General features: G+C 39.8%; 2 protein-coding genes across 6 annotated transcripts in view; one reads left to right on the forward strand and one right to left on the reverse strand.

Annotated features, from left to right (window-relative positions):
• The first annotated feature begins 241 nt into the window (after positions 1-241).
• sqlea (squalene epoxidase a) lies at positions 242-18,958 on the forward strand. The gene is made up of 11 exons (XM_069656809.1): positions 242-662; positions 1,190-1,448; positions 7,646-7,823; positions 7,965-8,061; positions 10,796-10,909; positions 11,498-11,669; positions 12,092-12,187; positions 13,424-13,566; positions 13,882-13,978; positions 14,147-14,234; positions 18,207-18,958. Exons 1-11 carry the CDS (start codon positions 384-386, stop codon positions 18,397-18,399), a joined length of 1,716 nt encoding a protein of 571 aa, XP_069512910.1. The 5' UTR covers positions 242-383; the 3' UTR covers positions 18,400-18,958.
• Positions 18,959-22,831: 3,873 nt separating this feature from the next.
• The window catches only part of oxr1a (oxidation resistance 1a), a 179,707-nt gene continuing 178,040 nt past the window's right edge, over positions 22,832-24,498 (reverse strand). For all 5 annotated transcript variants that reach the window (XM_069655581.1, XM_069655583.1, XM_069655582.1 and 2 more), the window contains 2 exons: positions 23,866-23,939; positions 22,832-23,677 (listed from right to left, as the gene is read on the reverse strand). In XM_069655581.1, the coding sequence (XP_069511682.1) occupies positions 23,542-23,677; positions 23,866-23,939 (210 nt within the window). In that variant the 3' untranslated portion in view covers positions 22,832-23,541. The remainder of the gene's footprint in view (positions 23,678-23,865; positions 23,940-24,498) is intronic.

Here is a 24,498-nt window from a genome sequence, read left to right on the forward strand (position 1 = left end):
AAGCCGAGAAGACGCCTAGTGCCGAACAGCTGTCCAGTCGGCGGATAGCGTGAGCGTGTGCTCATCATCATGTCGCTCCTGATTGGAAGCTTGAGCTGTTGAGGAGGCGGGATTTGAAACCACCGAATCCAAAGTAGTCCGTGTTTCTTATTATCATATATTTAGCAGCCTCTTCTGTCAACTGTCTGTGAACCAGTGTTCAAGAGATAAAAAGGAACATTTAGTGGGATAGACTCGTTTTCGGATCGCCTAAGAAACGATATCACATTAAGAATATTTTTTTAGGCTATTAAACGGTGATTTTCTGTCAGTCTAATAAAGCTGTTATTCAGGAGTGCTTTTGATATCAAATTATCAGTTATTTTTCCTTGTTATCCAAAAATATGTGGACTTTCCTGGGAATAGCGAGCTTCACATATCTTTATAAAAAATCCAACGCGTTTTTGACTTTTGCTCCCAAAGAGCTCGTGGTGGCAATTGTCTTAGTTTTCACAATCGGGCTGCTTCGTCAATATATCAGGTATTTTTATGGCCAGAAGCTCACAGTCTCTAAGGTATTGCATTTGCCTCTGAGTCTCTTGTCTTTTTTACCTGTTATCAACAAGTTCATCCCCCAAACTTCATCACAGTGGAACGAGAGAGCAGAGAACATCCGTAAAAAGGTAATACAATTCGTATTATGGATCCATGTCAGCTTTTTGTAATGCACTGGTTTAATTATCACAATCTACGTTATAATTAATTATTCTTATTATGTAAGACACGTTAAAAAGAAATGATACTACACGTAGTTTTAACACTTAGGGAAGGAATTGAGGAAGGAATAATTCATGACTTCTTTACAAAATAATAATAAGAAAAGTGCTTTAAGTGTTAATGTAGTAGTATATCATAGGCTTGTAACTAAAACTAGAGAAACACAGCTCAAAATGTAAAACATTGGGTTATTCCAGCAAATCATGACACTTAGTGAACTTTTTTTGGATTGTCTCATTGGGCACTGGGAAAGTGTGCAAAGTATTTTTCACAGTATTTCTAAAAAAAAACAACATTTTCAATTAATTGTGTAAATAATCTTCAGATTGTTGTACAATAAAAACTGTTATTAAATGTTTTGAAAGTTGCATCACTGCAGTCTAGTTCTATCTTTCTCTGTGTATAATAAGAATCCCCACTTCCTTGTTTCCAGAGACAGAGAACAAAGAAAAGGGTAGAAATAGAGTCTTCTGCCTCACCAAGTACCTCAGACAGTTGCCCCGCAGTGGCCCTGGAGCCTGATGTGGTGATAGTTGGGGCAGGGGTGCTTGGCTCTGCTCTGGCAGCCGTCCTTGCCCGGGACGGGAGGAGGGTGACAGTGGTGGAGAGGGACCTGAAAGAGCCTGACAGGATAGTCGGGGAGCTGCTGCAGCCTGGAGGATACAGAGCACTCAAACAGCTGGGACTTGAAGGTCGGTGATAGATAGAAAAATGTTGCTGTCAGAAACCTGAAAATACATGGGGGCGGGGTCTGATTGTGGAGAGAAGCTGTCTGCAGTGTGTCAGCATGGTTGAGCGCACACTGACGGATCTAAACTCCATGCACAGATCGATGATGAGCAGGGAGAGGAGGGGGCATCTCTTTTAACAGTTCATTGTAAAGTCCAGACTCCACAGGTGCCACCGACTCTCTGCAGACGGTAGGCCTGTAATACCACGTATGTACCACTCTAACTGCGCGGTGCTGTTCGCGCTGGCGTTTGTGAATTAGGTGCCTTTTGCTACAAGGCTTATTTGCATAGAAAGGCGGCAAATTTGCCCAGAATGTCTCCATAATGACTCATTTAAAAACTCGTAACTGGCACCTGAGCACAGAGACACCGTTTGCTCTGCAGCGCCGCGCAACGAAAATCGCGCGCGAGCCGGAGCACTTCCGTTCACACAGACGCGCATTTCTCCGCGCCGGTCGACAAGCGCCTCTGCCCCCCAGCTGTCGTTTACTCACATTTGGAGCTGTTTTTACATCATGCTCTCTCTCTCTTGCTCTCTCTCGGTTTGCGTGTGTGTTTCGAATTTGACAAATGATAAATCCTTGGGTCCATACTATTAGGTTACTTTTACTGATGACGTGTTGCTCAGCTGTAGACTATTACCTGTCAAACCGACCGTCAGTAATGTTTACAGAAACGCTTCTTTACATTTTGAACCCTGAAGTAGCCTATAACTTGATAGATAGATAGACAGATAGACAGACGGTGTGATGCCACAGCACTTTGTAATTACATTATCCTGTATCTAGTTATGTAGTTGATATGTGTAATAATATATTTTGACAACACGGTGCATTAAACTGTTCGGCTGGAGTGCCGGCACAGACGCTAGACTATATGCCGCTGCAGATAGTGGTATCGATTGAACGCTATATTTGAATATTTAACTGCATTTCACTTTTCAGTAAGAAAACCTCTTTGGCACTACTTTGTGTGGACCGCAACACATATGTGTTACTACGCCTGTAGCGCACAGTGTCGGATCGGCTGTTTGTGTCAGAGGTTTGGAGAAGAGACAACAAACTAAAGAAAATGCAATATTAAGAAATTGGAAGATTCTCCATCGTGGCAGAGGGGGAAGGATTTCTGGGTCAGCCGAGGAGAGAGGACGTAAGGATGCGCCAATTAATGTAATGAGAATTTCGTAAAAAGTAAACAAACAATTCTACTTCTGGGTGCTGAGATCAAGAAAGGATTAGGCCTATCTTCTCTCATCTTAACCCTAATTTTGCCGTTGGACCTCAGCCGAATCTCTTAATCTCTCCAATTTTTAGACATCTTTACTACTGCCATTTTAAACTATTCTTCTTCTTCAACCTCAGATGTTTCTACCCATTTTTTGTATTTGATGCTCTTCTGGTTTCGCAATAATACACTGCTCAAAAAAATCAAGGGAACACTGAAATCAAACATCAGATCTTGATGAACGTATAATTCAAGTTGAAAATCTTTGCTGATGTACATTGTAAAATTTGTTGAAAACAAAATGACTTAACAACGGTCAGTGGAAACCAAAATCATCAGCTCACTGAGGTTTGGATTCAAAATCAAACCCAAAATCAGAGTAAAAAATTGATATCACAGGCTGATCTAACTTCATGAATGTCATCATGGCAACTCATGATGTGACTCAGTAGTGTGTATGGCCCCCACGTGCCCATATGCACTCCCGACAACCTCTGGGCATGCTCCTGATGAGTCGGCGGATGGTGTCCTGGGGGATCTCCTCTCAGACCTGGATCAGGGCATCAGTGAACTCTTGGACAGTCTGTGGCGGCGTCTGATGCACCGATACAAAATGTCCCATAGGTGCTCAGTTGGATTTAGGACAGGGGAACGAGAGGGCCAGTCAATGTCATCAATGCCTTCGTCATCCAGGAACTGCCTACACACTCTGGCCACATGAGGCCGGGCATTGTCCTGCACCAGGAGGAACCCAGGGCCCACTGCACCACCATGAGGTCTAACAATTGCTTGGAGGATGCCATCCCGGTACCTAACAGCAGTCAGGTTACCATTGGCTATGACATGGAGGTCTGTGCAGCCCTCCAAGGAAATGCCTCCTCAGACCATCACTGACCCACCGCCAAATCATCTGTGGAGAGAACGGGGCGCCAATGGACCTGCCAATTCTGGTGTTCTCTGGCAAATGCTAATGGAGCTGCACGGTGCTGGGCTGTGAGCACAGGTCCCATTAGAGGACGTCGGGCCTTCATGCCACCCTCATGGAGTCTGTTTCTGACAGTTTGGTCAGAAACATGTAAGCCAGTAGCCTGCTGGAGGTCATTTCGTCGGACTCTGGCAGTGATCCTCCTGTTCCTCCTCGCACAAAGTAGCAAATATCGCTCCTGCTGCTGGGTTGATGCCCTTCTCCGGCCCTGTCCAGCTCTCCTCGTGTAACAACCGGTCTCCTGGTACCTCCTCCATGCTCTTGAGACTGTGCTGGGAGACACGGCAAACCTTCTTGTGACCGCATGTATGGATGTGCCATCCTGGAGGAGCTGGACTACCTGTGCAACCTGATTGGGCTGCAGGTACCGCCTCATGCGACCAGTAGTGACAAGGACACTAGCAGAACACAAAACTAAAGAAGAATCAGTCAGGAAGTATCAGGAGAGAGCAACTGTCTGTGGCCACCACATGCAAAACCATTCCCTTTTTGGGGCTTGTCTTGCTTTTGCCTCTCCATTGCACCTGGTGTCTCTTTAATTTGCACCATAGCAGGTGAAATTGATTCACAATCACTTGTTCTTCCTAAATGGACAGATTGGTATCCCTGAAGTGTAGCTGACTTGGTGTTATACTGTGACGATTAAGTGTTCCCTTAATTTTTTTGAGCAGTGTATAAACATCATCGACTTGCTGACTCGCTCCCGGTGAATTTTCGTGACTAGTACTTACTGCGTTAACACATCCACTCACCCCGACTTCTTACAGACATTTTATGATGCATAAGGTGGGTTGAAAAGTTTGGCTGGTTATGTTCACACATGCAGCCCACCAATGTCTGGAAATGTTCATGATTGCACTGCATGTGTGAAAGAGGTAAAGGAGAGATGAAAAAAGTGCAGCACTGTTTTGTGACATGTAAGAAACAGTGATGTGTATTTCACATGAAACGTTTGTGTATTTTTGTGCCATGCTTGTACTCCCATACTGGTTTAAAGTGAGCAGAGCGCAGTTGGAATAATTTGAAAATTGATGCCATGCCATGGAACAAACTTTGATATTTTGATTAGAATCTGCTGACAGTTTGCTTTTTGGCTCATGTTTCCAGTGCTTTCAATTAAATCTGACCCACACAGTCCCTATGAAGCAGATCAGATGAGTTTTAAGTGCTATTGCAAATAATACACAGCCCACACCTTTTTTCCCCTGAACTTTAAGTCAGAGTGCTGCTCATTTAATACCAAATATGAAATGTTTTTGAGAAATACTTCTGAAACAAAGATTAACCAAGTGTTAAAGTTTTCTAGCCTACCTGTTTCTATCATTATTGTCATACTTTGTGACCAGTATAGTTTCTCTAAGGAAAATCAGGATGTGCTTGTGTCTTTTTTTCTCTCAAGCTCTTCATGAAAAATATACATTTTCCTCTATCATTTGTTTATTCAATGTTATTATTATTCAATAACTGAACAATGCAGTGAGAGAGAAAAAACAATAAGAAAACTGACACAGAAAGTACAAGAAAATTGCAGATTTCACATTAACACAGGGACCAGGATCTAAATTATGGCATGGTGTCCTTAATTTGGGACTTGCAGCGCTGAGCATCAGTAAGTGGTCAGCTTCAGTGTAGGGGCACAGTAGGAGATGACTCAAATCATTATTTATAGCATTTACTTTATCCTGCATAAGATAATAAAACCATGAATCGACTTCTGGTCGCTCTTTTCTTTTCTCTCCTCTGCTTCTCTCAGCAATGAATGGCAGTGTGTAATTTAATAGTGTTTTTGTATACATACATATACAGTACATCAAAATTACTTTTTATAAAAAGCCCATAGCAGAAACACATTTAACTTAAATTAATAAAATAAATCTTCGGTAAACCCTAAAAAAGCAGTATAAAAGGCAGAACAGTGATATCTGCTGGACGAATGTAAACAGTGCATGGTGTAGAATGACTTAAACAACATATCACATACCTGCATAAAACAATAAAGAATACCTAATGAGATACAAATACTTCAAAGGATAATTACATGATAGATTCAATTAAGAGCTACAAATTGGTATTAAGATTTTTAACTCTGTTACACAAGCAGCATTAAGACCTGAGGACCAGCAAGTGGTTGCTAGTTTGTCAGACTTCTTTCATGTAACAACAACGAAAAAAATCAGCTACTGCCATGTTGGAAGTGCTTACTGATTTAATGCTCTCAAAACTATACTATAATAATATACAGTGGTCGAAGTGGACACATTTAACTGAGGGAACCATCCTTAGATTGGTTCGGGAAAGGGACATGAAAACAAATTTTCAATGTCTGTAACAGCAACTTACGCTGCCGAAACAGCCATTGATTTATTTTTTCGTGGCAAAGATTCACTTGTGTGATACGTTTGACTTCTTAAAGAAAGCAGGGTGACATTTTTCATCTGCTTTGTCCACTAGGACCAACAAACAGACAAACAAAAGTTCCACACAGTTGCTTTAAATTGTTTGTACTGGCATTAACAAGCTTTTCAATTTGTTCTGGTATCCTTTTTATACTTAACCATTATACTGGCATTAACTTGCTTTATAATTGGCACAGGCATACTTTAATACAATCATTTAATCACTTGCATTAACAGTTTTTGCTTTACTTTAATGAAACACATTTACAATGTCAAATTTACAAAGATACGGGATGCCTTAACAGCAAACTTTAAAGATAACCACCAAGAACCAGTAAGGCAGTATGAAATCAGTTTTAATAAGAGACCGTATTTGGTAGAGAGGTTGAAGTAGGAGAGGAGCCAGGGAAGTTATACAGTCATCCAGTGTATACTCAAGGCTACTTCATTAACATTGCTGTCAGTGCTGTCAATGGCACAGCAGAGTCAGGATCCCAACTGGGACAAACACATCACCTCAGATCAGGGGTCTCAAACTCAGTCAGAGAGGGGGCCAAAATCAAAAAATGGGTCTAAGATGAGGGCTGAACGGGGTCAACATTATTTGGACAACAGATATAAATAAACCACGTGTTTATCAGAGGCATTATGACAAATTAGTCATACAGAAATATGAACTCTACTGCTCCAAAGACATCTTATAGAACTCAGAACAAACCAAGGGTATCAAAATAATTAGACCAAAATATAGATAAAATAAATCAGCATCTTTAATTAGTTTTTGTCTCCCTCTCTATCAGCAGTTTTTCACTGAGTCATTTCCAAAAAAAGTTGTATCACAGGCATCAAAAAGACAGAAAATGATTTAAAACTATATAAAAATATTTTTCTAAAGAAAATCTTAAATATTTAGTCTTTTTCATTCACAACACCATCGAGAAAATAAGAATATTTCAAATGTGATCAATCTGGTTAAAATGTGCAAATATTTCAACCATAAGCAGTCTGCCTGTGATTACAGGAAAAGGTGCAAAAAGTACATATATTTAAGTGCACTCTGCTCTTATAACCAGAGCCAGGTGCTTGGCATCATTTCTTGGCTGTAGGTTCATTAATGTTTGTGTAAAATGCAAGAAAAAGGCACTTTGAGTCTGCAGGCTGTATATCGCTTCCTGATACGGATAATCACTCAGTGTCAGCAGTGATGGGCTTTGACTCTGTAAAATCCACTGTTGTAGTGTCAGCGGTGACAGGCATCGCAAAAAAACCAAAAAATTACTAACCTTATTCCAGATGGTTTCATTTGCTTGGAGGTCATGTAGATTCATCAGTATTATTTTCAGTCTGTTTCATAGCCAGTAAACATCTTCTCACAGGAGTTTTACATTTACTTTTACGTTACTATTTTTCTGTTTATCACATAGGATATAAGGGCTTTTAACCTGTCCTTAATTTTGTTTAATTACGTCTCACTTACTGTGTGTTAACAGTAGCAGGCTGAGTAATAATTAATGTGATATGTGAAACTGGAACATGCGTGTGTTTGCCCTTAGGTTCAGTGGAAGGTCTCGATGCCCATCTGGTCAACGGCTATGTGATCCATGACATAGAAAGCAGCACAGAGGTGGAAATTCCTTATCCTCAGGAGGAGGACAACATTCAGTGTGGACGTGCTTTCCATCATGGCCGCTTCATCATGGGCCTCCGGAGAGCGGCACTGGCGGAGCCAAAGTGAGCAGAGTCATAAAGAAATGCCTGGCTAAGTTGGCTTATTTCATTACACTCAGCTGGAGCTATGCTTATGTTTACCTTTAATAATAAGAAAACAAGTGTTGAGTAGATATCTCTAACTGTGTAACTGCACCCCCCCAGTGTCACGATGGTAGAAGGCACAGTAACCAGTTTGCTGGAAGAGGATGGTTGTGTATCAGGACTCCAGTACAAGGATAAAGAAACTGGAGACACCAAGGTGAGAGGAGGAAAATCCTATGGTGTTAAATCTCTGGGAAATCCCGCAAGCGCAAATGAGACACTCGTGCAAGGATGTAGAAATCAAACACTCACGCACACCTATTTTTTTCGCAAGCACTTTCGCCGTACTCGCATAAAACATTTCTCGGCTCGTGAGTGCAAGTGTAAAAGACTGTGCTATATCTGATAAGATACAGTATAAGTTGCACTCCTGTTCGTGAGGTACTATGTCCCATACATTTGTCCTTTTTCTTTGGTTTTGCAAGTGGTGAAGTGTTATTAACAAGACTAGGTCAAAACCTAGTACATGGCTGTCCACATCAGGTTAATGTGTGCTTTTGTGGGCAACACTAGAAGCATGGCGTGTGCGTGACGGCTGCGGGACGTGTTCATTTTCATTTCAAATGCATGAAAACAGATGAGTGTCCTCACACTGCCGGCGTGACAGGCGCCGAAAATGTACAGTTACCTATTCACAGGTGATTTATGACTACTACATTTTCATAGTACAACTTACAGCAATACTCAGCTGCACTCAAAACAAACTATATTCAACTGTCTGAAATTACTGTAGACCAAAGCCCTCGTTCTGAATATTAAAATTATGCACAGTGAACACACATCTCTGAAACGTACTTTCAATATCAAATATAAATCTCTAAACTTAATCAGTTTACAAAATATTTTACATGAAGCAGTAATAACATGTGCTTATTTCCTAGGCACTGTAATATTTAACAGCTTCCCTGAGCATATAAACCGTGTAGGAGTCTGAGCAATTACTGTCAGATAAACTTGGAGACATGCCTGCAAGACAACATTCAGGTACACAAAACCCAAAATGTGAGGCGACAGGCAGGCAGCCTGAAAAGCCTGTACCTGCAGCCGGAGAATGCCGCGATTTTACTTCTTTATATCGGCAAGTATACTCAAAATAACAACTCCACAAAATTAACGTAAATAAAACGTAGCACTTCAAGGGTCACTTCAAGTATCAGCAATGTTTTACCAAGTAGCCAACTGATCTGCAAATTAAAGGGTAAGTTCAGCAGCAATGACGACACAGGTCACCCGTTCTGCCATCCAGGTTGCTTCTGAAATGTGGGCGGAAGTGTCCCTCTAAAACAACCCCAGTGCTCCTGCTCCGATTCTTCTTCTCCTTTTTCTTTTTCTTCTACTTCTTCTGTTGGATTTTATGGCGGTTGGCATCCATATTTGTTGCATTACCGCCACCTACTGGATTGTTTCATATTCACAATTCAAAAATGTATACAATTTCAAACCCAAAGTGATCCCCTTTCCTTACCTATCCCCTTTTATAACCCTGACACACTTGTGTTGGATTGCCCTAGTCCTTCTCTCAATGTTTAATCTAACTCCTCCTAAGAACCTTCTGGCAGCATCCAGCACTATTTTAATCCCTTGTATATCAGCAGCACAGTTAATAACCATGGAAATAAAAGCCAGAAAACCTTTTTTGTCCATGCAGATAGTTTGGTTGGTTCCAGTCTTTGCTTGCTCCTCTTCCTTACTGTTACATTTCCTTGTGTCTTTCCACTCTTTTGACAACTTCAGCATATGACATTCCCCTCTCAGCTCCGATCTTATTTATTTTCTCCTCCCTGGCCATGGCCGTATTCCGGCAGTAGTAATACCTGGGAGAAGCTTTCTCATATGGTCTCACCTTGTAGCACACATAGTCCATATACACCATCTCGGGCATTTCTCCCTCAAATGTCAAACACACCATTGTAGTGTCTTCCTTCTCCCCTTCTCGGAATCTGGTCATTCTGCTTGCTTCACATACTTCTTTAATATCCAAAAATGATTCAGCTTCGCCAGCCAGTGGCACATTTACAACTCCTTTCTTCCTCACCTCTTTTCCTAGTGGGAAGCAATTTATACTGCAGTAGTCTTTACCAAAGGTACTTATTTTCAGGGCTTTATCCCTCTGTCGCTTCGAAATACATTCAATAATAACAACCCCACTTCTCGTTATCCTGACAGATCTTACTGCTCCAAGAATCTCTCTTACAGACTTCTCTACCACATGTAACTCCTCTCCGACCATTCCAACGACATTTTCACCTCTCATTGTTTTACTGCCAACACTTTATCTTTTTCTCCTTTTCTTTTCTTTTATCTTCATATTCCCGGGTGTCTCCATTTCCAAATTCGCACTCCGACGTCTGCTCTGACTCCATTTCCTCCCTCCTGCTCTGATGCCATCAGTTCCCCCTTTAGTGCTGCTCTGCCCTACAGTCCATTTTATAAAAAACTAAATTCCATAATTATTTTTAATGGCTCTGGGCTAATATATATGTTTCTAATTTGCTTGAAATCAAGTCAAAAACAATACAAAAGTGGTCACTCATTTCTGGGTGTGCTACAATGACACGAACTGCTTATGAAATAGAGATTTCGGAGGGAAGCCGGGTGTCACCAAATAAACGTCATAAAGTAAATTGCCCCCCCATATAAGTTTAAATTTAGACAAGTTACCCTTTAATGATCCCCGGAAAATTCCCACATGTGAACGGGCCTGCGAAAATAATGTGTGTGCGTGAGGTTCATTCGCGCTTACAGGATTTGACAGGGATTTAACGCCACACCAAATCTGCTTTACACATAGAACATTATACATTATATTCTACTTCCTTGTTCTCTCTGGAGAGAAATAATGTATCTACTGCACAGTATGTGTGATGACTGTGTGAACTTGTGTTCTGCAGGAAATCTATGCAGCCCTGACTGTGGTGGCTGATGGCTGTTTCTCCAAATTCAGAAAGAGTCTTGTCTCTGGGAAAGCTCACACCTCCTCTCACTTTGTTGGATGCCTTATGAAGGTAAGTAGCCTACACCAAGTGTTGTTGCACTTATGACTGAACTAAATACATTTAAATGACTTTAAAGTGAAGCTATTAATACATCAATTTAAGAGTCGATTGATAGAAAATTAAGGAGAAAATATTATGCAAAAAAGACATTTTCCAGACCTCGAATAATGCAAAGAAAACAAGTTCATGTTCATGTTTAAACATTATACTATCTATTTTTTTTATTTTTTTCAAGCAAATACTAAACAGGATTCAGCTTCTCAAATTCTTACTGTTATACATGACAGGAAAAAATCTTGTAGGTGGATGCCCCCTTGGGCTCTGAAAAATTACAACTTGCATTTTAATTATTTTAGTCATGTCATACAAAATGAGTAATCAATTAATTAAGAAAATAGCTAGAAGAGTAATCGGTAATCAAATGTACCATTAGTTGCAGTGGTTGCAGCACAAAGATATCTCTGACTTTGGATTCTTATGAGTATTTGAATGATTTATTCTATTTCAAATGCCACATGGTTCTGTCAATATATTTGAATGGAAACAAGATTATTGTTATGATTTTCTTTTTTTCTAAATCATATTGGTTTCTTCCAGGACTGTCCCCAGTTTAGAGCCAACCACGCTGAGCTAGTGCTGGCCAACCCAAGCCCGGTGCTCGTCTACCAGATCTCCTCCTCACACACCAGAGTCCTTGTGGACATCAGGGGGGAGATGCCTCGCAACCTCTCAGAGTACATGGCTGAGAAGATATACCCACAGTTACCCGGTAAAAGACAAATGAGAACATTATTTAGATAGTGTCTCTGAAGTTCACCTTTGGTCTGAGGAAAAAAAAACATTTTAGTTGGTTTAGTTAAAGTTTTTCATATTTTTTTACAAGAGACAGTGATGCCAAATTTGCTGCTAGGTAGGAATAAATTCATACTGCTGTCAGTTTTGTTTGCCGCCAAGGAAGCCACAGTTTAAAGATTTGACATTCGTGGTACGCTCTGCTATTCACATAAAATATCAAAGCCACCAGCTCTTGTAACCTTGACAGAAGTTCAGCTGAAACAGCTGAGTCAGACCCTCTGACAAATGTCCATTCAGACACAAAAAGAAGAAGCCAGGTTTGCACCTATGGGTTGCCTCCACTGAGTCAGCTGAGTGATGGGTTGCCTGTGCTCTTTGTTTCTCTTTCTCCTTCAGAGCATTTAAAGGAACCGTTCATGTCGGCACTGCAGAACGATCGACTCAGGTCCATGCCCGCCAGCTTCCTCCCTCCTTCCCCTGTCAGCAAGCGAGGTAATGAAGTGTTGTTGATAGCTGTATTTTCAGAAAGGACCGTGGGGAATTTATTCAACTGATTAAAATGTTTATATGTTAATACTTGTTTTGTGGATAAATTCAAAAACACATTTTTTTTTACATGTTTCAAACAATTTTTTAAAAATAATTGTCATTCTGGGAACATTTTCTGACAAACAGCTCGAAGATCAATGTCATTCTAATGTATGTAGAAAGTATGAAGGTATAGCCAGCAGCCATTTAGCTTAGCTAAGCATAAAAGCACAAACGTATTTGTGTATAATCCTACAAATACCATTGTTAAAGGGTTGGAGGTGCTGGGAGAGCAAAGTGAACTACGAAGTTCTGCCAGTTACCTCAGCAAAGTGCAAAGATAAGAAACAGCCAAAACAGGCAGCTCAGCTCTGTCCAATGAAACCAATACAGGTTACCAGAACTTGTACATGTAAAGCTTGTCAACGCTGTGAAGTTGCCAGAAAAATCAACAGAAAATCCAGGAAGCACATGGACAACAAATAGGCAAGCACATAAACCCTCTTTAACAAAAATGTAGGTCTTCATTACACCTACATTTTTGGTTTGATTAAAGTGATGTCTGGATTTTTTGGAGGTTGATCTAAGTACTTATTGATACTAAGCAGAGAAAATGCGGAATACAGAACCTCTGTAGGGTTAAAAATGTAATCCCAAAGGAAAAGGCTGTCTGACATCAAGGTGATGCATGTGTTAAAAAATATAATCAAATATGGCTTACACTTAAACTGATGATTTTCTTTTTATATGAAGGATTTTTTTAAGAGGCTCAAGAACGTGTCTCACACTGCTGTGCTCATCGATAAATACCTTAGCTTCCATGTCGGTACTCTGGCAGGTTTCTCCTAACTCAGGCTGTACTGACCGCCATCTACTGTCCATAGAACACTGCCTATTGATAAGCACCCCGTACAATCCCACTTCAAATGTGAACCTTGGTTATTGTAACCTGTCACTGCCAGGCTAGCTGGTTCTCCCTGTTCCCAGTCTTTGAGTGAAGCTAAATTGCTGACAGTAGCTTCATATGTTTTGTACAATAATCAGAGCTGTAAGTCTGTAAATCGCATGTAAGTTCATACAGAAACTGGAAAAAATATTGACAGTGGTGCACTTTGTTGGGGTAATGAGTGGTCACAAGCTTCAACTTTCCCATGAGATTTAAACCATCAAAACATCTGAAACAATGACTGTTGTTTGCAGGCGTGCTTCTTCTGGGTGATGCTTACAACATGAGGCATCCTCTCACGGGAGGAGGGATGAGTGTTGCTCTCAGTGACATTCGCATCTGGAGGAGTCTGCTAAACAACATCCCGGATCTGTATAATGACGGGGAGATGCTGCAGGTAAACACAGGTCCTACCAGGTTTCATGCCAACAGTTTACTGTTTCCCCATAGACATCATTCTTATCAGGAGCGACAGCATTTATAATACAATTGTTATTACAAACTTTGTAACAGATGAACTCTATTAATACATGTATTATTTTGCAAAATGGAAAACACAAGTTAGTTGTGTTTTCCGGGTTATCCACTGGTAACTCAGATTGTATACGCACTGCATAATTTTATATGCACTGCATCATATTTGCCCTGCCCTACTATATCCTAGACCAGTGTGAAATAATAAACTCAGCTATTTTTTTCTGCTTCTCAATAGGCAAAGAAAAAATTCTACTGGGAACGCAAGTCAACACATTCTTTTGTGGTGAATGTTTTAGCACAGGCTCTGTATGAGCTGTTTGCAGCCACCGACAGTGAGTCACTGCCTACCTCTGCCATTTAAGGGCTGACACATGGAGAACAATCACACTGGATCAGACATAATTATTGTTTTGCATTGAAACTGTCAAAACAGTCAATATCTGCAATTATCAATGACGATTTTGATTCTTACATCCACGTGCCTGTTCTGTGTTAAACAGATTCTCTTCATGAGCTGAGAAAAGCCTGCTTCCAGTACTTCAAGCTGGGAGGAGAGTGCATTGCTGGGCCTATTGGACTACTCTCAGTGTAAGCATGAAATAATGTCCTCCAGAAGATCATAGTATAGAGAGAAATGTGCTCACTTGGCTTTTTTCTGAATCCGCTGAATCGGCCCATCCAGTGGAGGCAGATGGCTGTTCAACATGAGTCTGGTTCTGCTCGAGGTTTCTGCCTGTTAAAAGGAAGTTTTTCTGCCACTGTGCCAAATGTTGCTAAGTGCTACTCATGGTGATTCATGTTGGGTCATATGGCAAAGAGTATGGTCTATTTCTCTTTAGTAAAGTGTCTTGAGATAACTTTGGTTATGATTTGGCTCTATACAAATACAATTTGATTGATTGATAGAAACGTCGAGCAGAACCAGACTTATGTTGTCCTTGTTAGATCAACTACAACAACAACAACAGATAATACAGACTTATGGTTACAATATCGATAATAATGGTAAAAATGTGTAATATTATCATAGAAATGATAAAAGAAAATAATATAGATAATAGTAATTGTAACAGTTGAAGTCAACAAATCTATTCTAGCCATTAAGCAACAGAAGTTATAATGGGGAAGTCTGGTAAAAATCATTATAGCAATTGAAGTCAAGCAGCTTTCAGATTAACATTAACAATTTAAATAGTGACTAAATAAAAGTAAGACTGATATTAATAGTTGTAGCAGTTGGAGTCGAGCAGGTTCGCAGCAGGTGGTTTGCAGCAACGGTCCCCAGGAACCTACGAGACAAGGGAGCTCAAAAACTCCCGGGAAGAAATATGGTTAGTAACGTTCATGTGACAGAAAGATACAAAAAAATTGTAGTTATAGCAGTAAATCTATGGGCTGGTCCAAGCCCGAGCCAGCCTTAACCATATGCTTTATCACTAAGTAAAGTTTTAAGCCTACTCTTAAAAGTAGAGAGGGTGTATGCCACCAGGGTCTTCGATAATTGAAGGCTCTACCTCCCACACTACTCTTAGAGACTTTAGGTACCACAAGCAGGCCTGCATCCTGGGAGCGCAATGTTCTAGAGGGGTAATATGGCACTATGAGCTCTTTAAGATATGATGGTGCCTGACCATTAAGAGCTTTGTAGGCGAGAAGAAGTATTTTAAATTCTATTCTAGATTTTATAGGAAGCCAGTGCAGAGAGGCTAATACAGGAGAGATGTGATCTCTTTTCATAGTTCCTGCGGCAGCACGATCCTTTTATTTATACAGGGACCTCATGGCCTCGTAGCAGCGGCCCCAAACCCCATATTCCTGCATTAAACCCCACAGGACCCCCAAGGGAAAACAATCGTAGGCCTTCTCCAAGTCCACAAAACATATGTAGACTGTATGAGCTTTCCCCTCTGCTATAGGCCACCAAGACAAAACAGTTACTTTTTAATCGCTATGGTCAGATGCTAGATAAAGTGTGTGAATTTAATATGAAAGTGTTTTTTTGTGTGCGTGTTCTTTTACAGGAAACCTTAACATTGACTGGCTATTGCATACTTGTCCCTTAAAATATCATCTGGTTACCAAATGCTGACAAAAATTAACTAAATTAGGTTCTACAAATCATATGTACTTAAAGATACAATCTTAAAGATTTCAATGTTTGTGCTCCAACTGGCAACAAACTTGAATGATGAGAGCACTTTTCCCAATTTAACCAGACGCCTACGGCTAGCTCCCTTTGTCATGGTTGTAAGTCTTAATTTTCCTTGCTTTTGTTTGTAGACTGTTTGACTTTAAGGAGAAATTCACCCCTGGAAAAAGCCACTGTCCGTCAAAGCTGGTGTTCTCTGCAATCAATAGAAGCAATAATATTTTAAATTGGCATTAGCTGTGGAGGAAGTTGTACAAACAGCTTGTGGTTTCACCCATTCTACATTCCTACAACACCCAGCGTGCATCTCTCATCTCCCTCTCTCTGAAAGGAACGGCCCAGCGAGGGTGTGGTTACATAGGAAAGTCTTAGGTGTGCGCGAGAAGTCTGACTGTTGGTAAACATAGGGGGAAATACACTCCGATTTACAAAGCAAATTGCACCTATGATATTCAAGCGCAAACATGCCCATAAAGTTTCGCAGATCCGTTTGCTCTTGTTTTGTGTCTGATTGTGGAGAGCAGCTGTGTGAAGCTCCACTCTCAGCTGTGCGCACACCACATACTGTAAAGTCCAGATTCGACTATTCGACTACTCGATTAATAGTATTACTCTCTGTAATGCAGCTTTATGTTTTTTAACGAGTGCGCAACAGCAGCTCGTCCATATAATAATCACATTCCTGCATAAAGGCTCTGGACATGTGGACAAAGTGTGCCGAGCTTGAGCCTCGCACAGCCCCGGACTGATTGGTCTCCCAATTATAATAATAATGACAAAACATTATTAACAGATTGTTTTTACAAACAAATAAATGTTTTGATCACACAAAAGGTGGAATTGTCATCATGATCACTGGAAACTCTGAGCCTGACAGTCCTTATAATACTGCACCGCAGCTCCCAACACCTGCTGTTAGTGCTGCCGTTTTTGAACTAGGTGCTTTTTGCCACAAGGCATAGAAAAAGGGAGAAATTTGTAAAATAACATGCCACATTGAAATAGGTGCAAACGGCTCCGGAGCACACAGATGCTGTTTGCTCTGCAGCGCACTTTGGGGTTCAACCCTCTGCCTGTGCTTGGAGTATGAGGCAGTCTTTTTGCACAGGTTTAGCGGGCACAAAAGCCGCGGAATCCTTTAGTGAATTCCCCCCTCAGAGTCCTACCAAATACATCAACAAACAAAAGAAAAACAGATCATCATGGTGTTCACCTGCATTGTACTGGAGTGTAAGGAAAGCAAGAGGAAAAGAGATGCTGGAGTGAAATACTCCCCATTTCCAGTCAAGGACATTGATTGCTGCAGGCGACCAAAGGGGGTGGCTGTCTTGGATTGAGGAGGTGTAGTTTAGCAAGCTCCCTGGCCTCTGCCAGATGATGCGTTTTACTCTGGCAAAGGTTTTCCAGAAAGCGTATGACGTCCTTCAAAGGTACAGAGCGAAATTGTATTTTTGTAGTACCATAATGGCATTAGGACTGAGGTTGAAAATCGGCAAGTTTTCCTTTTAATCTGAGCGTCAAATTTGTTTCTTTTTCATTGGATTTTCACTTATTTTTAAGGTTGTATCTGTAGTCATCGATCTTTTCATTGTTTGTTCAACCGGAAGTGCAGCCACTTAGCTCTGCTCACTGTCTGACAGACCAACCACTGCTGAGTGATGGAAAACGCATCACTAACTTGTGATTTTTTCTGCGCCACAGACACCCAGTCCATAAAAATACAATATACTGCAAATGCAAAGGCTTTCATCAGTTGGCTCAATCACCATTGTGTTAACTCATTCCGTGATAGATAGTGGCTTAAAAGATATTATTTAAAAGAAAAAGTTTGAGATTGTTACTTTAAGTAAGGATAATTTTTAGTAAGGCTGTGTCAGTCATTCAAGATTGTAATGGTCTTAATGTAGTAACGTGACACAATTTAATCAAATAAGAAAAAGAAACAAAATATTGATCCACAGTTAAGCAAAAACTTTGGAGTACTCATAATAATGACAATAACATAATGGGAAGAAACACGTCTTCTAAACAATGTTTGTTTGTGGAGGCACTTTTATCACACACCCAATGAAATTGCAGATGACTTAATGATTTTTGATACTTACACAGTATCTTGCGCAAGGATACTTTGACACATAGAGCAGGATCAAACAGGGTTGGGAGGGTTACTTTAAAAATGTATTTTGATAGAGTTACTAATTACCAAAGTGTAATCAGTCACCTAATCCAATCACTTTGTTATATACTTTGTTAAGTATGTCTTTCTAAGCTTTCTGAGTCGTTAGTGCTACTAACGACTTTCAGCTTGTAAAGTAATCCTTTTCTTTTGCAGCTTGATTACTGACCGAAATCATAGTCCAAAAACAAGACACTACATTTTATTGACTGAATGACATTTTTTCTTCAACCAGGTTGTCTCCCAAACCCATGACGCTCATTGGACACTTCTTTGCGGTGGCACTGTATGCGATCTACTTTAACTTCAAGTCTGAGTCGTGGAGCAACAAACCCCGAGCTTTATTCAAGAGTGGAGTCATCCTGTACCGTGCCTGTGGTGTCATGTTGCCACTCATCTACTCTGAACTTAAGTACCTTGTGTACTGAGGAGGCCTACAGCTGAAAACAGAAGGACCAAAATCAGAGTAAAGTCCAAATAGCTTAACTGGAAGTAATTTCAGATTCTGCATATGAATGCAATGAAGGAAAATCCGATTTTTGTTGTCTTGGGAATTCAGGTTTTTGTTTGTAGTGAACATCCCAAGTATCTTAAATCACATTCATGTTTCCCTCACTTGAGTCTTTTCCTGGCATCTTAGTCTCTCCTACCAGGGAAGCATGGAGAGAAGCGAGGAAACCATGGGTTGTTTTTATTCAACATAGCCAATGAGTTCTGTTAATTTCAATCTTTTAATCCTTCTTTTAAATCTTCAGGTTTATGGTCAAATTGGTGTTATTTGGTATGATTAATGCAGCTTTATTATTGACTTGCATTTTGAAATCTGGATAATAATCCATGACAGAGCTGCACGTTTTATTGATTTTATTGTTAATTACAATAGAAACAATCAACTTGCTAAAACAATACTTTGTGGCCTTGCATCACAAAATCATTCTGTATATAGTCGTTAATGTGTTTCAATAAATTGCGCCGTTATATTGTTATATTTTCTGTACATTTTTTCTACGGAGAATAAAGAATGTAAATGAAGAAAAAGTCTACTAAAAAATAATCTGTGGTGAAATGCTGCACCTCTGCACCATCATATCAGGTCTTCTGTAAAAGACTGCTAACTGTTAAGGATACACCTGTGGGTACATCGCAAGGCTGCAGTAAAAAACAAACGGTTTCTAACTGAGTGAAGCAACCCAGATGTGTTAAAAGTGTCAGCCATGATGACAGCAGTTTGAATTTTCCTTGCTTCCTGTATTATCTCCTTTAGCATAGAAAACACTGGACCACACATTACGAATGAAGAAAAAAACGACTTGCGGCAGCTACATTTCAAGTGCCGCACCTCTCAGCTGTTCATGAAAACGCAAAAATGACAGCAACAGATTTGAATGCCATCTTTACAGAATTCAAGTTATTTTCATACAATGTATGTAAATAAATATGGTGGGCATCAATATATTAAGCTATCCAAGCTTCAATTAAACAAAATAATAATTCAAAGTGTATTTCTATTCAATTATCATTTTTGATAACTTGTTCACCTTCGGCTTGAAAGGAGGATGGAAATGAATATTGTGACAGCACTTTCCAAAGTAAGTTTTCAGTGGTGGATTAAATCCAGTTTACAGAAAGAAGTAATTTTAACGTATTTTATTTTTCACACAAGATTCATAAGAACAGCGCTCAATGGGCTGCATGTTGTTAACAAAAAGGTTCAGAGACATCATAAAGGGAGCAGTTTTAAACATTTAGACTTAAGACTGCGCATGCTCAGGTACTTGGGCTGTGCAGCTCTGACTACAAAGGCAAAACAACCCCTGGATGCTGACATAGTTCATTAATACCTGACGGGCTAGTCTGTGTAAGAAGATGCTGGTGGTTAGACAATGGTTATGAGTGCTTGATCCAAGTGCAGTGATTGTGGGATCGAATCTAATTTCATCTGTCTTTTTTTTTTTTTTCTGTTGGTGGCCGTGATGATTTGTGATGATGCCACAGGTTGAATCCTTTTTTTTAAATCATAAATAAGTTAATTTGTTGTTATTGTTAATTTGTTGTTATTGTAATACCTAAATATGTTATTTATTGTAATACTTAAGATAGGTCATTTTTCAGGACTGCGGCAGTAGCTCACATTTATTAATATTGAACTAATCTTATATTATTTACAATATGTCTGTTTGACATAAAACTAATGACCTGCAGAGGCTTATATTTCTAGCTCTGTCCACCAGTCAGTTGGAAGAAGCCTTTCGGAGGAGAGGTGAAACGTCTTCAAGAACTTCAACCAAGTCCAGTTGCCTTTTGGATTAAGCTTAGAATGACCATGACCTGGATGACTGAGAACCTTCACAGACAAATAGAGGATAATGTCTTAATCCTTTTGACAAGAATAAGAACCAGTATTTTGTAATCATTGTTAAGCAAACACCTCTGTGGTTATATTGCTGTCACAAGGTGTTCTATTGGTTTCAGAAATTACCTTACAATTCTTCATGAAGTCTAGAAGTTCAGATTTCTCTTATTCTACAAAAATGTGACGTATAGAGTTTATGGTAAAAGTCTGAACAAAAGGAAGCAATCATTTTGGTGTAAGAAACAGGGCTACTACTCATTTCTAGTGCATCTATAGATGATTTTTTCAGTTCTGATTTTTCTAAACAGAAGAAAAACTATGAGCCTTGCTCACCTTCCACATAAACTTCATTCTTGACCTCACAAAAGCCCCTTGGGCCTTTCTTCTATAGATGTCATCTAAATGGTTCTGGCACTCACTAAGTTGTAGCAGCTCTTCCTCTGTAAGATTGTTAATATTTTTCTTAGATAAAAATGCAGTTTGAGACTGCTAAGTTGCTGCTATATGATCTCATATATTTTCCAATATTAAATTTGAGAAGTTTTCCATGATGATTGAAATGATTTTTGTTTGAAAGCCTCCTTCCAACGAGTCCTAATTAAATAGGTAATATATTTCAATACTGTGTCACGTGAAAGAAGAAAGTGCCCATGCGGGTTGCTGTCATGATCAGTAATCTCTCCAGGAGAAGTTGTCCTTTATAATAGTGACACCAGCTTTTAAAAAAAAAAAATCTTAAAAGGCAAATTTTTGTAAAAAACAAAATTCACTTTTACATTTTTGGAATCAAAAGAAACTGCTTTGCATTAATTTCAGATTATTTCTTAAACCCCTGACATGAAAAGAAAGAAAAGATAAAGACACAGAGATATAAAAACAAAAAAACCTTTTTTTTACTTCCATATTTTCTTGTTTGGAATCGTAAGCTTTCCTTTTGCACTGTTTCACTTAAAAATGAAAGCCCTTCCAGTGGCAAATAAATCTCCATAAAGTATGAGGTTAAAAGTTGAGGACACAATTAGTTACTCCATGTGGGCTAAAACACTGATTCCCTTTGAGGCCACCGTCCATAGCCATGTGTTCTGACTTCAGAGACTTTAAAAAGTGTTATAGACAAAAAAGTTATTAAATGTGTAAAGACAGAAATGAACATCACAGATTTAGTCATTTCCCAGAGTACAACAATTAATTCAGCTTTATTGTTATTTAAACACCACTGATACATTGTATTCAGGTGAAATAATTGGAAGAAATATCCATATTACTCTTTGTGACTCTCCACAAGGACACAAATACTGGTGTGGAAGACCAGAAAGGGGGGGGGAGAAAGCTCTTGAAGGGAGGGTTACATACTGTATACATATCCCCTAGCCTGCCTGACAGAGGTCAGTGATTCTGAATACAAACCTTTACCTAATGAGACTCACTTTACATCCGCACGAGGAGAGAAATAGAGCGGTGATGCCACATTTAATACCCCCTTCCTACCTTATATTAATTCTCCTTTTTAGACACGTAGAGCATTAGTGCTTACCCTTATTAATATCGGTAGCAGCAAACTTTCTACCTATAGTTAACATCTTAATGATCTGAACAAAAAGTACTATACAGCTACTGCTAATAGAACATAAGAACCTGGCCTTAACACTTTTACACCCGATTAAAGTGCTAGAAGCAACCCACCAATCCACACTTTATTATATATATATCTCTATATATCTATATATATGTATATATATATATATACACACACACATATATATACATATATTGCTATATATACATATGTATATATATATATATATATATAGCATTATGTTTGTGTACACACACACACACACACACGCACACACACACGCACACACACACACGCACACGCGCACACACGTTTGAGTGTGTGCATGTCTATAGGACAAACCTACCATTTTAACATTAATTTACAAGGAAATATACACTATTTTAGCAGCTGAAATATCAGCACAAATAGATCACTGTCACACTTAACAGCAAAATATATATGATTATATACAAATCCATATATAATCACATATACCAATATATAATTGTCTTATAAGCATGTAAAACAGTTCACCACGTCTCAGGCTTTTCAGCTGATACCCAGAAAGGCAAGTCTGTATCAAGACGTAAAAGCTTTACAAGTTTGTCTTCTGAAAGAGCGACAAGCAGCGGCAAAAGTGCCACAACCCGCGGGTATTTGAGGTCACAGGACAGTTATTTGCATATTCCACAAATCTATTGCAACACATTACTGTCTACAAACAGTACAGCCAGCATCCTGCTAGGGGAGCTGGTGTTAGCTGGACTGATACGGACACCCACTGAACAGAACGATACAACAATGGGTAATATGATTATAACCATGTGCTTTCAGATGGTGTGCTATGACAGTGAACAACAGGAGGGCTACAATATACAATACTCAATAGTTTAGCCTCAGAAGACAACCCAAAACTGTACTTCAAAAAGACCCCCCCCCCCCCCCCCCCAACACACACACACAGTTTATCTTCTCTGAGTTGTGTCATTGTATCCTGCAGCTAATGAGTTTATTCGAATATTGGTGTTTTACCACTATTCATAACTTGATTTTGACACTTCCACATCATCAAGAGGAGTGGAATGTGTTCAGCTTTTGTCATGTTTCTTGCCCTCTAAATGGGTGTCTGTCCATCAAGGCAGACAGCACAGTAACATTCTATCAAATGAACAAACTTCTATGGCATCTGTGATTGTGCCAGGGACTGCTTGAGGTTCTGTAAAGTTCAGATACACAATCTTGACCGGTACGGCAGCTCTTTCTTCTTGCAGCACTCCCAAACCTCAGCCGCTATGATCTTCACCAGCTCCCAGGTGAGAGGAGCTCTGATGGTCCTATCCCTGCTTCTCTCTCCTCATCCCTCTAATAAAACCTAATTTTACCATCATTTTCACTGCGTGACACATTCTCCCTACTCTGCAAAGACAACGCAAAGGCTGTAACAAGATACACACAAAGGAATTTTTTCACAAAGAAAAAAAGCGCCGTAATAACTGCAGTAGTAACACACAACAAGCATCCGATAGCTGGCTTCCGGCCTGGGGAGCCGTGGTGATGTGCAGTTGGGTTTGGGACGTTGCCATTGTTCTCAAGGAAGAGGACTCCTTTGTTTGCCCTGGCAGGACTTGTTTTTTTTTTCACCTGTCGTGAGCTGTTTTGTTATTCAAAAGCCCAGATCTCTATGTCTTGCACATAGAAATCCTCCTTTTTTGAGAGCATCGGGTTCCCAAATGTTTTACAGGAGTGACTCCTGCCATGGTATAGGTCTCCATCCAGCCACAGGCCAAACTCCCCACTAAATAAAACAGAACAAACAGTCTTATGCGGAGGCCCGTAAGATATTCATCCAGGTGCTTTTGTTCACTGAAGTATCTTTTTTGAGCACTAAACAGTTTTAGTCAGTCATTCTGTATCAACAGACACATGTGAGATTTCTGTTATACTGAGTGCATACTGTGTTAATGAAAAGTAGTGTGGGCTCACCTTCCTCCACCAAAAGCTAAGGAGTCCATATCTCCTTTGATGAAGAACATGTTGTCACCTGTCCATTTGTACACCTGTTGCAGACACAATGGAACATACATAAGAAGACTGAAAATTCTCAATGGTAGAACACAGCCCATTCACTTCAGTGTCCATTGGTTAAATCCACTTAGTGTAAATGTTGTTAAGAGGGCAGCATAATGAAGAATCAGGTTACAAAACATTGAGCTGTGAGGCAATGGATAACTTTAAAAAGCAAAAAACACTCACCTTGACTGTATCAAGGAGAGGCACGTATAGACTGACATACAGTATATGCTACAAGTACATACATAGTGTTCAATAGTGATGTTCGAGCGAGGAAAGTCGAGGTGAAATGAAAAAAGTCATTTTAATCCTTTTAGATCACATCCCCGGTAATAATGTGCATCTATTTGACAATATAGGCCAAAAAATACAGAAAATCCATTTCTTCGTATTCTTATATCAAAATCCGATCACTTTTTCTTCCTGTAAAACTAAATATCACGCGTGCTTACGTAAGCTAGGACCAACCAATTTCAACCAATCAATCTGCAACATTTAGCCACAGAGCACCAAGAACGCTCGGTCAGTTAGCTAGCTACTGCGCTG

This window comes from Semicossyphus pulcher, unplaced genomic scaffold (assembly GCF_022749685.1).
Source record: "Semicossyphus pulcher isolate SPU_LCO1_2020_fin unplaced genomic scaffold, fSemPul1.0.p SCAF_9, whole genome shotgun sequence".
Taxonomy (NCBI): Eukaryota; Metazoa; Chordata; class Actinopteri; order Labriformes; family Labridae; genus Semicossyphus; species Semicossyphus pulcher.